The sequence below is a fragment of the Carettochelys insculpta genome, chromosome 7, assembly GCF_033958435.1.
Source record: "Carettochelys insculpta isolate YL-2023 chromosome 7, ASM3395843v1, whole genome shotgun sequence".
Classification (NCBI taxonomy): domain Eukaryota; kingdom Metazoa; phylum Chordata; order Testudines; family Carettochelyidae; genus Carettochelys; species Carettochelys insculpta.
Genome location: NC_134143.1, coordinates 42,575,458 through 42,589,622, shown reverse-complemented (window position 1 = coordinate 42,589,622; position 14,165 = coordinate 42,575,458). Strand labels below are relative to the sequence as shown.

General features: G+C 41.8%; 1 protein-coding gene across 4 annotated transcripts in view; it reads right to left on the bottom strand.

Annotated features, from left to right (window-relative positions):
- The window catches only part of IDE (insulin degrading enzyme), a 116,490-nt gene that overhangs the window by 100,606 nt on the left and 1,719 nt on the right, over nucleotides 1–14,165 (bottom strand). Inside the window, exon 1 of one of the 4 annotated variants that reach the window (XM_075000396.1) lies at nucleotides 13,868–14,157. The exons of 1 other annotated variant lie outside the window; for it this stretch is intronic. In XM_075000396.1, the coding sequence (XP_074856497.1) occupies nucleotides 13,868–13,971 (104 nt within the window). In that variant the 5' untranslated portion in view covers nucleotides 13,972–14,157. Of the gene's footprint in view, nucleotides 1–13,867; nucleotides 14,158–14,165 lie in introns of those variants that run through there. 2 more of the 4 variants (XM_075000395.1, XM_075000398.1) reach the window with 2 other exon arrangements.

Genomic DNA, 14,165 nt, shown 5'->3' with positions numbered 1-14,165 from the left:
CCAAAATAGTGTGTTAACCCAATTTTACAGAAGGGAACTCAGACAGGGAAGGGTTAAATAACTTGCCCAAAGTTTCACAGTAAATCACTGGCAAACTGAGGAACAGATCCAATCTTTCCTGATCCCCCGGGTCCTACTCTAGTAATTCAATGATCTCACTTCTTTAAAAACTGCTTTTAGGAGTTTACTATTTCTACAGACATAGTAAGAAGCTGTCTTGGTATGGCAGAAATATTTTGAAATGTTGAACACCAAGTGCAATTCTGTAATAACATTCTATGTTTACTTTTTATGTTGGCAGTTTACCTAAAATTTAAACATAAGCCATCCCAATCCTGCATCGTGATTTAAAAAAAAGCGTTCAATTTATTTGAAAGTACACACTTTTTTAAAAACGCAATCAGAGAAATGTGAAATAAGGGAGCAATGTTTGAAACCAGGCATTATGAAGTCAGGTCGCAAATTTCCACCTGAAACTTCATCCTACTTTGCAAGATGAATGTTTCAGTAAAAGGTTTGTTCTTAAGACAGAATGTCAAACACAATTTTTGTCTGTGATCAAACATATTGATGAGCAGCCACCAAAGAACTGTTAATAGGAAGTAAACTAATCAAGACTCAGGAACCTAACCAGATTTGAGATGAAGACTCCAGATGATGATGATCTTGTGTCAAAACGCTTTGTACTGCTAAGTGCAGTTCTATCAGAAGAACAATATACACAGCTTCAAAGGACTGACAGTACTGCTCTTCCTGTCTTCAACTCAAGTTAGACATCACAAAAACAAAAGTCAAATTCATTTATTTTCAAAAGCATTAAGACTACAGTATACTATAGTGTAGGGCAATGAAATTATTATAATTAGCACAATTCATAAATAGAATATTATTAGGTAGCTCCTCACACACTTACTGTGGCATGTCTTCAGTCATGACAAAGTGAAGTACCATTTGGCTTATAAAAGCATATAACGTACACAAAGTGATTTTTTTAGAATGTTAATAGACTTCAGAAGCGAATCTCTGAAGGTAAAAATTAGTGTTTCTTTAAATGAAGTACCACTAAATTGAAGGAAGTGTAAAAATTCCCCTTCCTACAGCCATAATGATATGGAAAAAGAAAAAGTGGTGTAGGTCATCATTCATCTATATTATCTTCTCTTCCACAAATGCACAGAACAGTGAGTGCCACATTGGCACCAGGTATATGTACAATTTACACCACAAATGTAATAAATATTGTGGGTAGCTGACAATGATTCTATGAGCATCAAAATAAGGTGAATATTAATACCTCCAGAATCAGAAGAATGTAAATGTTGTTAGGCCTTCTAGACCAGTGCCTTTACAGTATGTTTCTAGTTACACACAAACAAAACATCATTTGTACTTCAGGGTTCACAGGCTCCTAGAAATGAAAACTTAATTCTGCACAAAGTACTTTGCCTGCAGGTCAAAAGCCTGAAAAAGCAGAACAAATTTATACCTTGGCTGAGACTGTCATAGCATTTTTTAGCTCAATAGCCCTTACAAGTTGACATATAGATGCAATTCTTAGAGTTACAAAACTTAAAACGCCACATCTGAAGAAAGGAAAAATGAACCAAACAACTCAGTCTTTCAAAGACATTACAGCTACATCAGCACTACAGCAATCTGTACAGAAGTCACTGTCAGAAGATATCTCCCAACTAAATTTCTGTTGACAGATTGCAGCCACACAGCAAAGTGGATCAAAAAAGCGATCTGCACTGTCCGCAGAGAGTAACCAGACTGCCCAGTCACTCTCTTCACAGAAAGGACCCTGGATCATCATCAGATGGGGTCACATAGCTGGCAAGCCCTTTCAGGGTGAGCCACACTCTTAAAAGGGACCCCCCTCTCCCCCCCATGCACACACTCTTTCCCTGCCCATGCTGAGGAATGCCAGCCTCACTGAGGAACAGCATAGCTAGTGCGGGGATCACAAGCTCCCCACAGCAGCTGTGCACTGCCTGAGCAGTTGGAGCTGGTGCCCACTCACTGGCAGCCCTGTTCCACACACTGGTGGATCCCTCATTTTGGACCCACTTCAGAGTGTAGAGGGGCCCACAAATTCCACTGACCCTGGAACCGCAGAAGAATGAACCTGGCCTGAGGCCTTAAACCTCAGTCCTACCTATCCTCCCCCCATGGGGCTGGAGTGCCAGGGGAAGGAGATGTCCCAGTTGGGGCCATATCAGTGGGGCTTGGGGTTTTTTTGTTTTGTTTTCTTTGGTTTTTTTTTTTTTTTTTGCATCTCACTTGTGTGGTCCCTGACTTACTTTTCTGTGGGTCAGTGACCCCTGGCCCAAACAGGTTTCCCACCCTTCCCATAAATAAAGACAATGCTGAAATTCCCACCCTTCTCAAAAATAAAGACAATGCTGAAATATTTATGTTGGGCATATTTTATTTAAAAATGAAGCCTGGCCAACAAGCCCCCCATCTGGCCACAGCATCATAACAACCCTGCATCCCCACACACACACCCCTCAATCCTGAGTCTATCAAACATCAGAACTCACTGTGCTGAGCCCCTCACAACCCCAGTCTTCTGCCGCAACACTACTGCACAGTCCACACACTGCAAATCTGTGTCCTGAGCCCACCCTACTCCCAACGCCCCTGTGTGAGCCCCTGAAGCACCCCAAGCTAAACTCCTGCACCCTCACATCCACAAGCCTGTGGTTTGCTCAGCACCCCAACACACCACCTAACCCCAACACTCTCCAGCCTGGAGCCCCCTCTCTGAGCAAGCAGTCCCTTCTCCACCTCTTCCTGCACCCAAATTCCCTCCCAGAACTTGCACTTTTCATCCCCTCCCACACCCAAAACCCTCATTCCCAACCCAGAGCCTGTACCTCCTGTTTCAACCCAGTGAGAGTAAAGGCTGGGGAGAGCAAATGATAGAAAAGAGGGGAACAGAGAAGGTGGGGCCTCAAGAAAGGGGTGGCATCTTGGGACTTGCACTGACATTTAAAAAGTGATTGTGGGTGTAAAAAGATTGGAGACCGCTACTGTAAAAAAATTTGAAAGTTCAAATTTCATACCACAAAATGTGAATTTTTTTTGCCTTTCAACATGTAGGGATAGAAACTGAATTTTTTGTTAAAAACAGGGGGTGGGGGGGTTGGACAATGGTAAGAAGAGGTGGGGGGCATAAGAGTTTCTCAAAAATCAAAAAGGGGTCATGATGCTGAAAAGTTTGGGCACCACTGTTCTAGGAAGAGCAAGGTGTTGTTACACTTCAGGACTGGGCCTAATACTTAAAGAGCACAGAAAATAAATCTGTCCCACCAAACAACGCGGGGAAAAAGTCAGAATAAACAGTTAGGCTCCTCCCTCCTCCCCACCCGACCTGGAAGGTCAACAGATTTGGACTTATGTTTTCATTTGTCTTCTTTATATAAGTCAAGTGCCATCCATGAACAATATTAAGTCTACTGGGTTCTGCATATATTAATATATAACCCTTGGTGAGAAGAAAACACATGCAAAATTAAAGACATCTCCATTTTCAACACTTTTACAACGAAATCAGCGTAAATACAAATAGGATTGAAAACAATTACAAGTTGTGAAAAGGCATTTCCTTATATTTGAATGCTTTATCAATCTTAAGATGCTCTCTAAGTATAATCATACCAGGTACTTCTCCAGCACCTTTCACTCCAAGATCCCAAAGCACTTTACAAACTACCTTTCAGTTCATACCTCCATTTCCCTTCCTCATCACTTGCATTTTTGGGTAAATTTCCTAATTCTAAAGTGCTGCCTGATTGCTGCCTAAGACAACATTTACATCTGAAATCATGAAATTTACGATTTTTAAAATCCCATGACTGTGAAATTGACCACTATGGATTGTGAATTTGGGAAGGGCCCTATACTTTTGTCCACAAGTCTGGCTGAGCCAGATAACATCTGTAAACAATAGTCTGCTCCAGAGAATCAAGCTGAATGGCTACAGTAGGAACCTGGACTGCAAATTTTTAAGACTGTGCTTTGTGAGCTCCTCCAGTTTTCTAAAGGTTTTGGGTTACCGTGACACCTTCAGATAATCATGCTTTTACCACAAATGCACATATCTGGAGTGCAGAGCCATGTCTATGTCAAATAATAGGCACCACAATTTTTCTTACTGCTTTTCCAGTTTACATGTCATACCTCTTCCTAAGTACACCATTATGCTGCACTGAAAGCACCGTGGTTATTATTTCAGCTATAAAAAAGTGTCCTTAGCATTATATGAAGAGCATGATAGTGATCTACTATCAATTCCAATCTTCATCTGTTCCAAATTTGGCAAACTATGTATTTCTCTCTCACAGTATGAGAGAGAGGAATAAAGACACAGTTTATGTAAAATTTTCACCTGTTCCAAATTCTGCACGCATACACACATAACACATATTTTTTAAAATTGTATATGTAAACACTATATTTATCCCAGACCTCATTACCCAGTAGTAGCCACAGACTGAAGTTTATGATGAGTCAACACCTGTCTATGTTGTCAAATTTATCTACATGTCCATCATTGGTCTATACCCTCTGCAAGTTCCCTAATACACATAGGTTTACGTTTTTGCAAATTTTCATAAAATTACAAATATGCTGCTGTTGACAGCAAGCCTCTGAGCCAGTGGGAATCGTGGTAAATTTGTTTCTCACCTCTTTTACAAAGAAGGTTGTGCTGACTTCAGTGCTCTGCAGAATTTGCTGAAACACACATAATACTTTGGTGGGGCTGCAATGTTAGAATAGACCTCCATTCTCTCGTATGTCTTTTCTCCTGCTCTTTTAGCCCACAAATCAACTAGCGTTCTTGGAATGGATTACTACCACATGGCAAGATTGTGACATCTTCACCAATGTAACAGTGACACTAAAGGTACATCATCCAATAACCAGCTCGCTCTCTTTATCTTGCCTCAGTTCATTTGTATGCTACAACCGCATTGGTTAAAAGGAATTAATAATTCAGCATTTTCTTAAACAATCAAATGCATTACCAAAATTTTATACCATAAAAATTTGCACATCACAGAACAACAAAATTCCAACAACAAATTGGACCAGAACTGAAGTACTTTACCATACATAAAAGCAAACTAATACATCTGAATGTTGTTAAAAAGGATGCTGAGAACATTTAGCCTTATTTCTTAAATGACTAGCTCAAATGTAGACCAAAGCTATTAGACTTCCTTTATTCCCTGGCTAACATAAGATTGTCTGCTTCTTTTGGGAATTAAAATTCTCTCTGATATTCCACTTTCATATCTTCAACAGCTATCTTAGGTAAATCCTTTTAACTCTGAGTTTAGGTAACTCCTCATTATCACCCAGTAAGCTGAAGTTATTGTCTGTTATCAAAATGCATGTAAAGCTATTCTATCTACAGGAACAAGCTGCAACTTAGCATAAAATAATTATATCCTTTGTCAAATATCCCTCTCAAAAATTCTGTAATAATAAGTATAATTCATCAATTCCACTAAAAAAATATAAACTGAAAACTCTGGTCTTACAAAATCAGAAATTTCTATCCTAATTTTATTCTCGAGAATATGTCTAACCGAGATATCAACTTACTCTACTGTTTCAAAAAGCTAAATTGGGGGATGATCATTATCTTATGCTTACTGTAGTCCATTCTGAGGAAGTTCTCATTTTGCCACCATTCAAAATTTATATATCAGCATGAGTCTGCAACAGTCAAATCTCCCATTGACGTCACACGATTTTCCAGCAAAGTAAGGGGTTTTTTCTACACCATGGAATTTAACCGAAAATCTCTCACTTTTAGTAGGATCAGTGCTTAACAGTTTACACAATTTAAATTTCAGATAAGACAAACACAGGAGGCAACAAAACTACCAAAAATACTGTATCATTCCAGAATATGATAGCCCAAGTTCTCTCAAAGTATTTATAGTAGGTGACGTAGACAATAACCTGGAATAACCCTTGCAGTCAACCTGATTTATTTCCTGCACAGTGCAATACAAAATGCACTGCAGGAAACGGAAAATGAACTCTCTGTTGCACTTTCCCATCCTGGATTCCAAACACAGCAGGAAGCTATTTAAAGCACCAGGCCCAAAGTGACACCCCACCTTGTGCTGTTGAGTCTATCAAACATATCCCAGGTTGAGGCCTGACCCCTACAAGACAGAGACATGACTAATACAGAAGAGGAGCCCTGATCCTGGGGCTGCACTGATACCAGTTCCACTGACTTTTTGTTTGCCCTAACACAGAGGATTTCAGTGCTAGGAACAATGTTAAGAAGGAGATGGCGAGAAGTAAGGCCCTGAAAATCCATGCATGCCTGTGGCTCATTTTGAAGATACACATGCAGATATGAATAAAAAAATTGTACCCACACTGGGCTCTAGAGAGAAGGTCTAATGAGGGGAATTAAGGGATAGGGCAGGGGTGAGCAAACTTTTTATGTCAGGCCCCATTTTCATCTCCACAATTAGCAGGGACTCCCAGACTATCTAATGTAATCCAAATAGATGGAAATTTTAGTTATATTCATACAAAAAAATTTGGCACAAGTATGTAGATTGTAAAAACATTATTACTTGGTACATAAATGTGAATTCACAAATGTAAAAACAACAGATCTCAACATTTTTAATTAGATGGATGAGCCTGACACCCAGCAGCCAGTTATGTAATTTCCTGTCTGTCATGCCCCACCCACCCACTTTGCATAGGGAATAACTACATATAAAAAAGGTAGGGATGTTAACGATTAACAGGTAGGGGCAGGATTAACCCCCCACCCAGTGCAGGCAGGGGGTTGCTCCAGCCCTGCAAGGCCGTCACAGCCTACATCTGCAGCAGCCTTCCTGCCACCAACAGAGGTTGCTCCGTCTGGGCTGGAGTGCGCTACCTGCCGCGCTTCCGGGCTGGGCTGCTGCAGACAGGGCTACTTTGGCAATGGTCTCCTCAGCACTGCCCCATACACAAACCTGTTTAACGGTTAAACCTAGCATTTATCCTGTCAGCTCATTAAATGGGATTTTACATCCCTAATAAGAGGGTTAGGTTTTGGGTTAGATGACAACTGCAAGAGACAAATGGTAAACCAGTCGGAACCTGAGAAAGGCTTGCAGGTAGAAATTTGGCGGGGGCATAAGGAGGTTTGTTTTTTTTTAAATGGAAGATGACTGGAGAAAATACTTAACGTGAAGTATCAGAGAGGTAGCCGTGTCAGTCTGTATCTTCAAGAACAAGCAGAAATCCTGTGGCACCTTACAGACTAACAGATATTTTGGAGTATAACCTTTCATGGGCAAAGACCCGCTTCATCAGATGCATGAGTTGGGGGGTTGGGTTCAGAAAGGTATTTAAAGAGTGGGGTCCAAGTAAAAGGGAGGGCCAGAGCTTACAAGGTCTATTCAGTCAAGATGGAAAAGCCCCATTATCAGCAGTATGTATCAAAAGAAGAAAAAACAAGTCACATCAGACAGGGGGATTTGGCCCATTGTCAGAGTCTAATGTGGAGCTGTTAACACCCACAGCAGAGAAGCTGCTTTTGTAAGAGGCTAACCACTTCCAGTGTCTGTTTAATCCTTGGTTGATGGAGTCAAATTTGCAAATAAATTGCAGCTCAGACATTTCTCTCTCCATTTGGTTTTTGCAATTTCTTTGTTTTAGGACTGCTACTTTTAAATCTGTTTCTGAGTGTGCAGGGAGATTGAAGTACTCTCCCACAGGCTTCTGTACATTACCGTTCTTGATGTCTGATTTATGTCCATTTATTCTTTTACACAGAGACTGTCCAGTTTGGCCAATGTAAATATGCATTGCTGGCATATGATGGCATATATATTATATTAGTAGATGTGCAGGTAAAGGGGCCCCTGATGGTATGGTTTATGTCAGGTCCTGTGATGGTATCACTGGTGTAGATATGTGAGCAGAGGTGGCAGCGAGGTTTCTTGCAGGGATTGGTTCCAGGTTTAGAGTTACTGTGTTGTGATCTATAGTAGCTGGTGAGAATTTGTTTAAGGTTGGCATGCTGTAATGTGAAGTAGTTATTCATGTTCTCATTTTTGGTCTATAATCTACATAGGTCCTGATTCTATAACAGACCACACATGAAGTCAGCAGTCCTACTCATACACATAAAGTTGAACACATACATGTATATAAGACTAGGACCTAAAAGATCATTAGTAATTTGCTATAGTTAGTTACTCGAACTTACATACTTTCTCTTCCTTCACAACTTCCTTCCATTTCTCTTTTTTCTTTTCTGTAATATACCATAATATATCTTTCTTTCTGTTCCAGTATCATGTTTCCTCTTTCCCTCCCTTCCTCTTTTGTTGTTGTTGTCGTCGTCGTCGTCGTCGTCATCATGATAGGATGTTTCCTCTTTCCCTCCCTTCCTCTTTTGTTGATGTTGGTATCATGATGGGGGTGTGTCTACACTTGCATTCCTCTTTTGAAAGAAGTATGCAAATGAGGTAAATCTAAAATGCAAATGAAGTATAAATTTGCATTTGACACCTCATTTACATATTCTAATTTCAAAAGAGCTTATTTCGTAAGAAGGAAGCCAGTGTAGACGATGCTCTTTCAAAAGTAAACCCCATCTTTGGAAGAATCCTTCTTCCCTTTATTTAATGGGAAGAAGGATTCTTTCGAAGATGGGGCTTACTTTCAAAAGAGCAGCGTCTACACTGGCTTTCTTCTTTCAAAAGAAGCTCTTTTGAAATTAGAATATGCAAATACGGTGCCACATGGGCAAATGTATACCTCATTTGCCTTTTGAAAGAGGAATACAAGTGTAGATGCACCCAGGATGTTTTCTCTTTCCCTCCATCTCTTTTCCTCTCCGCTTCCCCGCTCCATATCTTCACTCTCATTTCTCAAATCTCTGGTCAACTTCCTTCTGTCTCACCATCAGCAAACCCACACCCATTCATCCATCTCTCTCCAAACTCCCTTAACCTATATGCCCAGTTGCTCATAAAGACCTTGAAAAAAAATTTAGAAACATTTAAGAGACAGATGATTAAAACGTAGGCGTTCTAAGGCAAAATGTCTAGTCTCCTACCTAAACCTCATCCTTGATACTTGGACCCCCATCCTTGATACTTGGAAATGGGAAGGTGTTTCCCTTGGATCCTTTTTGTGAGCTCCATCTTTTGTAGTCTGCAGGTCGTAAGTGTCTGAAATTTGAAGCATCTTGTAGATACTGGAAAGGAATATGCTCTCTGTTCTCCCCACGCCTACAAACTCCTGCCATAAAGGTGGGAGAAGAGTCATTGCTACTCTATCCTGCACTCTCTTTTAGGTTCCTCTCCCCTCCATTAAAAGGTTCTGGAAACTGTTTTCAGCTTTCAAAAGACAAAACTGACCTGATTCTTGTAGCCCTTTCATTGCTGCCCATCTGGTTCCTGATCAAGATGATGTGATTTAAATTTAAAAAAAAAAATTGATTTAAATCAAATTACCGAAAAAGCTAATACTGACTGTACTTAGAGCATGCTTAATTTTAGAGTAAGCCACACTGAACTTCCAGTTTGGGTGACGCTTCCAGGAGCTATAGCTCCTGCTGGCATGGCTCTCCAGGTCCTTGAGACAGACAAGCCACCTCACCATGACAAGGAATGGACCACGAGGTAGACCTGGAAGATGTGGAGCAGTTCATCTACTTGGCAAGTATTATGGGTACAGATGGAGGAACAGATAAGGATATCAGTGCCTGGATAGGGAAAGCAACAGCTGCATTCAAGACTCTCTGTCCCACGTGAAGTTCACAAATAATATCTGAGATGATGAAACTGCAGATCTTCAATACAAATGTGAAGGGTGCACTCCTGTACGGATGCAAGACCTGGCATACTAAAAAGTCTTCAAATCACAAGCTCCAGATATTCATAAACAGATGCCTGAGGTACACCCGTCACATCAAATGGCAAGACTTCATCGCAAATAAGGAGCTTTGGAACAGAGGAGGACAAGAACTGACTGACACTGAAATCAAGAGAAGAAAGTGGAGATGGCTGGGTCACACTCTCAGAAAACCATCATCCAGCATAGTCCGTCAAGCTCACACATGGAACCCACAAGGAAAACACAAAAGAGGAAGACCTCGGACAACATGGGGAAGGTCTACTGAGATTGAGGGACAACTTGGGTACTTCTGGAGCCAGCTGGAAGCTTTACCCCAAGACAGAGTGAAATGGAGGAGACTTGTAGATGACCTATGCACCACGCAGAGTAGAAGGGTTAAGTAGTAGTAAATTGAATTTATGTTTGAGAAAACAATTTCAGGATGGGATATCCTTAGGAAACCTGAGTTACACTGAAGTAAAATTGGGCATAGACTTATGGTATCACCATTATGGTCTGTGACCACAATGTTCCAAAATAAGAGGCACATTATGTAATATAGAATAAGAAAATGACACAGTGGCAACTGGCAATTCTGGATTTCTCTTACTGCAGCTTTCTGTATTGTATACTTCAGCCACAGATTCTAAGCCTACTTAACTAATTGAACAAGTCACAAGGACTAGCTAAGCTAATTTTTTTTCCAGCAACATCCAACACAGAAAACAGTTTGGGAATTTACTTGCCAAATCACACTAAGCCTAAAGCCACACTGCCATGGAAGATTGACCCACTCAGGGTTGATCTTCCGGGGTTTCTTTTTTTGCGTCAGGGTCAAAGTCAACCCCAGAACTCCACGCAAGAAGCAAGGAATAAGGAAGGTTGACAGGAGAAATGCTCCCATTGACTTTCCTCCATGTAGATAGACATCGAAGTTGACAGCTGGTATGTTAATTTTAGCTACGTTATCTATTACAGCTAAAATTGCATATTGGCATTGACCTGTACATCTAGTGTAGACACAGTCTTACACTAAAAGGCATAGAGAGGCTTGAAGAATGATGCATTCTAAAGTGAATTATTTAAGTTACTAGCCACTTGATCCACTCAGCCATATCAGCATCACTTTATCCCAACAAGCAACTTTCCTTACGATGTGTCATTCTTGTAACTAGGCCCTGCGTCATCTTCTTGTACTGCTTACAATTGACATGTTTTCCTTTTTTTCCCCAGGGAATGAATTTCTTCAAAATGTTCCCAGATGGGGTCGGTCTTACACTCAGAAGCCATAACATTTTTGTTGTAGTTGGGGTGTTGGTTTTTTTTTTTTTTTGGGCAGGGGAGTTGTGGTAAAAGTGGGGGGGAACATAGGAAACGGTGTGTTCTGAATAATATCTTCCCTTTTTTCCTTCCAGTCAACTTCACTGTCCCTTTCTATGCTGCCTCCTTCTTTTCCTATATATTTTTTCTTTGTCTTTAAAGACAAATGTCTTAACTAACTCCTGCCATCCTTTCCTATATACTGTCTCTGTCTTTAAGATAATGTCTTAACTAACTCCTCTGCCATGCTTGGCCAAGGTCCATCACCACATAAGCACAGAACAAAAACAATCCTATCCAGCTTGTGTCTTTCTTTGCACATGTTTACTTTTTAGTCTGCTGAGGAACAGAAATTGAAAGCCCAGAACTTTCGAGAACCAAGAGCCAGTAGGTAGGCTGGACAAATTAGAACCATTAATTCATTTTAATGAGACTAAGGCTATGTCTACACGTGCCCCAAACTTCGAAATGGCCATGCAAATGGCCATTTCGAAGTTTACCAATGAAGCGCTGAAATGCATATTCAGCGCTTCATTAGCATGCGGGCAGCAGCCACACTTCGAAATTGACGCTCCTTGCCGCCGCGCGGCGCGTCCAGACGGGGCTCCCTTTCGAAAGGATGCCGCCTACTTCGAAGTCCCCTTATTCCCATGAGCTCATTGGAATAAGGGGACTTCGAAGTAGGCGGCGTTCTTTCGAAAAGGAGCCCCGTCTGGATGCGCCGCGCGGCGGCAAGGAGCATCAATTTCGAAGCGCGGCTGCCGCCCGCATGCTAATGAAGCAGTGAATATGCATTTCAGCGCTTCATTAGTAAACGGCCATTTCGAAGTTTGGGGCACGTGTAGACACAGCCTAAGTGTGTGTATGTGTAGCATATTTGTGATGAGACATAATTGTAACTGTTATTTTTAAATGAGAAGAATAGTTTGTATTGACTATTTTAAATAAAATAAATTCAATTACATTTTTAAAAAATCTGGGGGGTTTTTTGTTTTAAAAATAATCAATTTTTGTCCACTCTGTTCCCAACAGAAAAAGTAAAAAGATTCTGGTAAGTTTTCACTCTATAGTAGGTTAGCAAATGAATTAACAGCAGAATAGTACTGTCATTATCTATTAAAACCTCAGAAAAGCAATGAACTACCTTATATTTGATAGATTATCACATTTTTTTCCACTCCAATTTTATATTCTGTATAAATTGATGATACTTGCCCAGAAGTGTTTCTCACTCATTGTGGGCAAGTGGATTTTTAAAGACCTGCCAAGAATCTTATGCCCTAAATAGCCATTGGCTTCCTGTTTTGTACCATATATCAAGTTCAAACTCCTTTCCTTCACTTGCGCAACCTTGCTTCAGATTGCATCTGTTTTCATTTCCCCCTGCTCCCCCCACTCTGGGTCTACACACCTTCTCTTGAAACAATCTTCCATGTCTCACTACCTAAATGCACTCTCTCCCTTTCTTTCCTCTATGAATATTTTGTACAGTTGCACTTGAACAGCTGTTCCAATTTTTTTTCCATTTGTGTTCAACTGTAAGCGCTTCTGTGGAACAAGAATATCCTTTTCCATGCTTTATAAAGTACTCTATATGCTATATAAATACGTATGAATAATAATTTCACATCTAAATTTTGACATATTGACAGCTATCACATTTTGACATATTGACTGCAGCTTTAGGCAAAGTCTGTTTTCCAGGTTGGTAAACTCCCCTGTCTTTCCTCTTAATAAAGGTGTTGGAAGTTTGTCATCTAAACTACGAAATTCACATAGATTAAAATTAATTCCATGCCATCCCGACCAACAATTATCTTATTATATAGTGAAGAAGCTCCTCCCATCAACCATCCCATAAATACTAACATTGACAACTGAAAAACTAGTTTCTGTTGAAACATACACCCTGTTTATTTTGCAGATTGATGTAACAAGTTGTGAAATATTAAATATTAATTTGACAAAATTAATTGGGGAAGGCAATGTTACACCACAATGGTTCACAGTGTGCCATGAATCCTAATTTTTAACCTAAGAGTACAGTTCTTAGTACAAGCACTAAGACTCCACCCCTACAGAATATCGTGTTTTCTAAACGTTGATTTACGTACACTAAAATAATCAGAGGCAATAAATCTGCTTACATATGATTTACACTCTGGCCTGGTGGAGTACTTAGGCCTTCGGGAAGAGTTCAACGACACAAGGTACGTTACCAGCTTCCTTACAGCACCCATGTGTCCCCCAGCAGCGACTACATACAAGATACGAGCAGACAGGCGATGTGCTCGCACACTTAGCCGGTCAGCTGCCCCTTTCCAGCTCTCCCACAACCAAGGGAGCGATGTGCCCTCAGGGCCTTCCGCTCCCTCCTCTCCCACCGCAGCAGGACAAATCGCGCCGCAGGCACACGGCGGACATGAGGTTGCCCCCATCCTCCCTCTGGAAGATGCCCATCCCCCTGCGCCGCCCCCCCCGGAGTAGCAGGCTAGCACGTTAATGCCGATTGACGCGCTCCCATGCTCAGCTACGGCGGGCACCGACACATCACCTCGGAGCCTCTTACACCACAGGCGAGGGCCCACAACCCGCCCCCAGCGGAGGGCGAGGGGACCGGCCCGCTGCCCTCCATAGCTCCACGCCCGACACACCGTACCCGGGCAGACGGGGCCGCTGCTGCAAAGGAAGAGGCCGGCAGACACCGCGGCTCACCAAGGAGGTCAGAGTCCTACCAAGCAGAGGCAGCAGCTGCCGTCGCATATCCCGGCGCCGCTGCCAGAGCCCGACCTCCGCTTGCCTCCTTCCTTCCCTCTGCCCGCCCCTTTCAGGGGAAGCTGCTCCTCGGCCCTCTGGCTGGCGGAGGCGCCATCTTCCCGCCCGTTCGCCGGCCAATCCCGCCGCAGCCGGCCCTCCTCCCAGCGGAGCCGCCAGGCCCAGCCGGGCCTAGCAAGGCT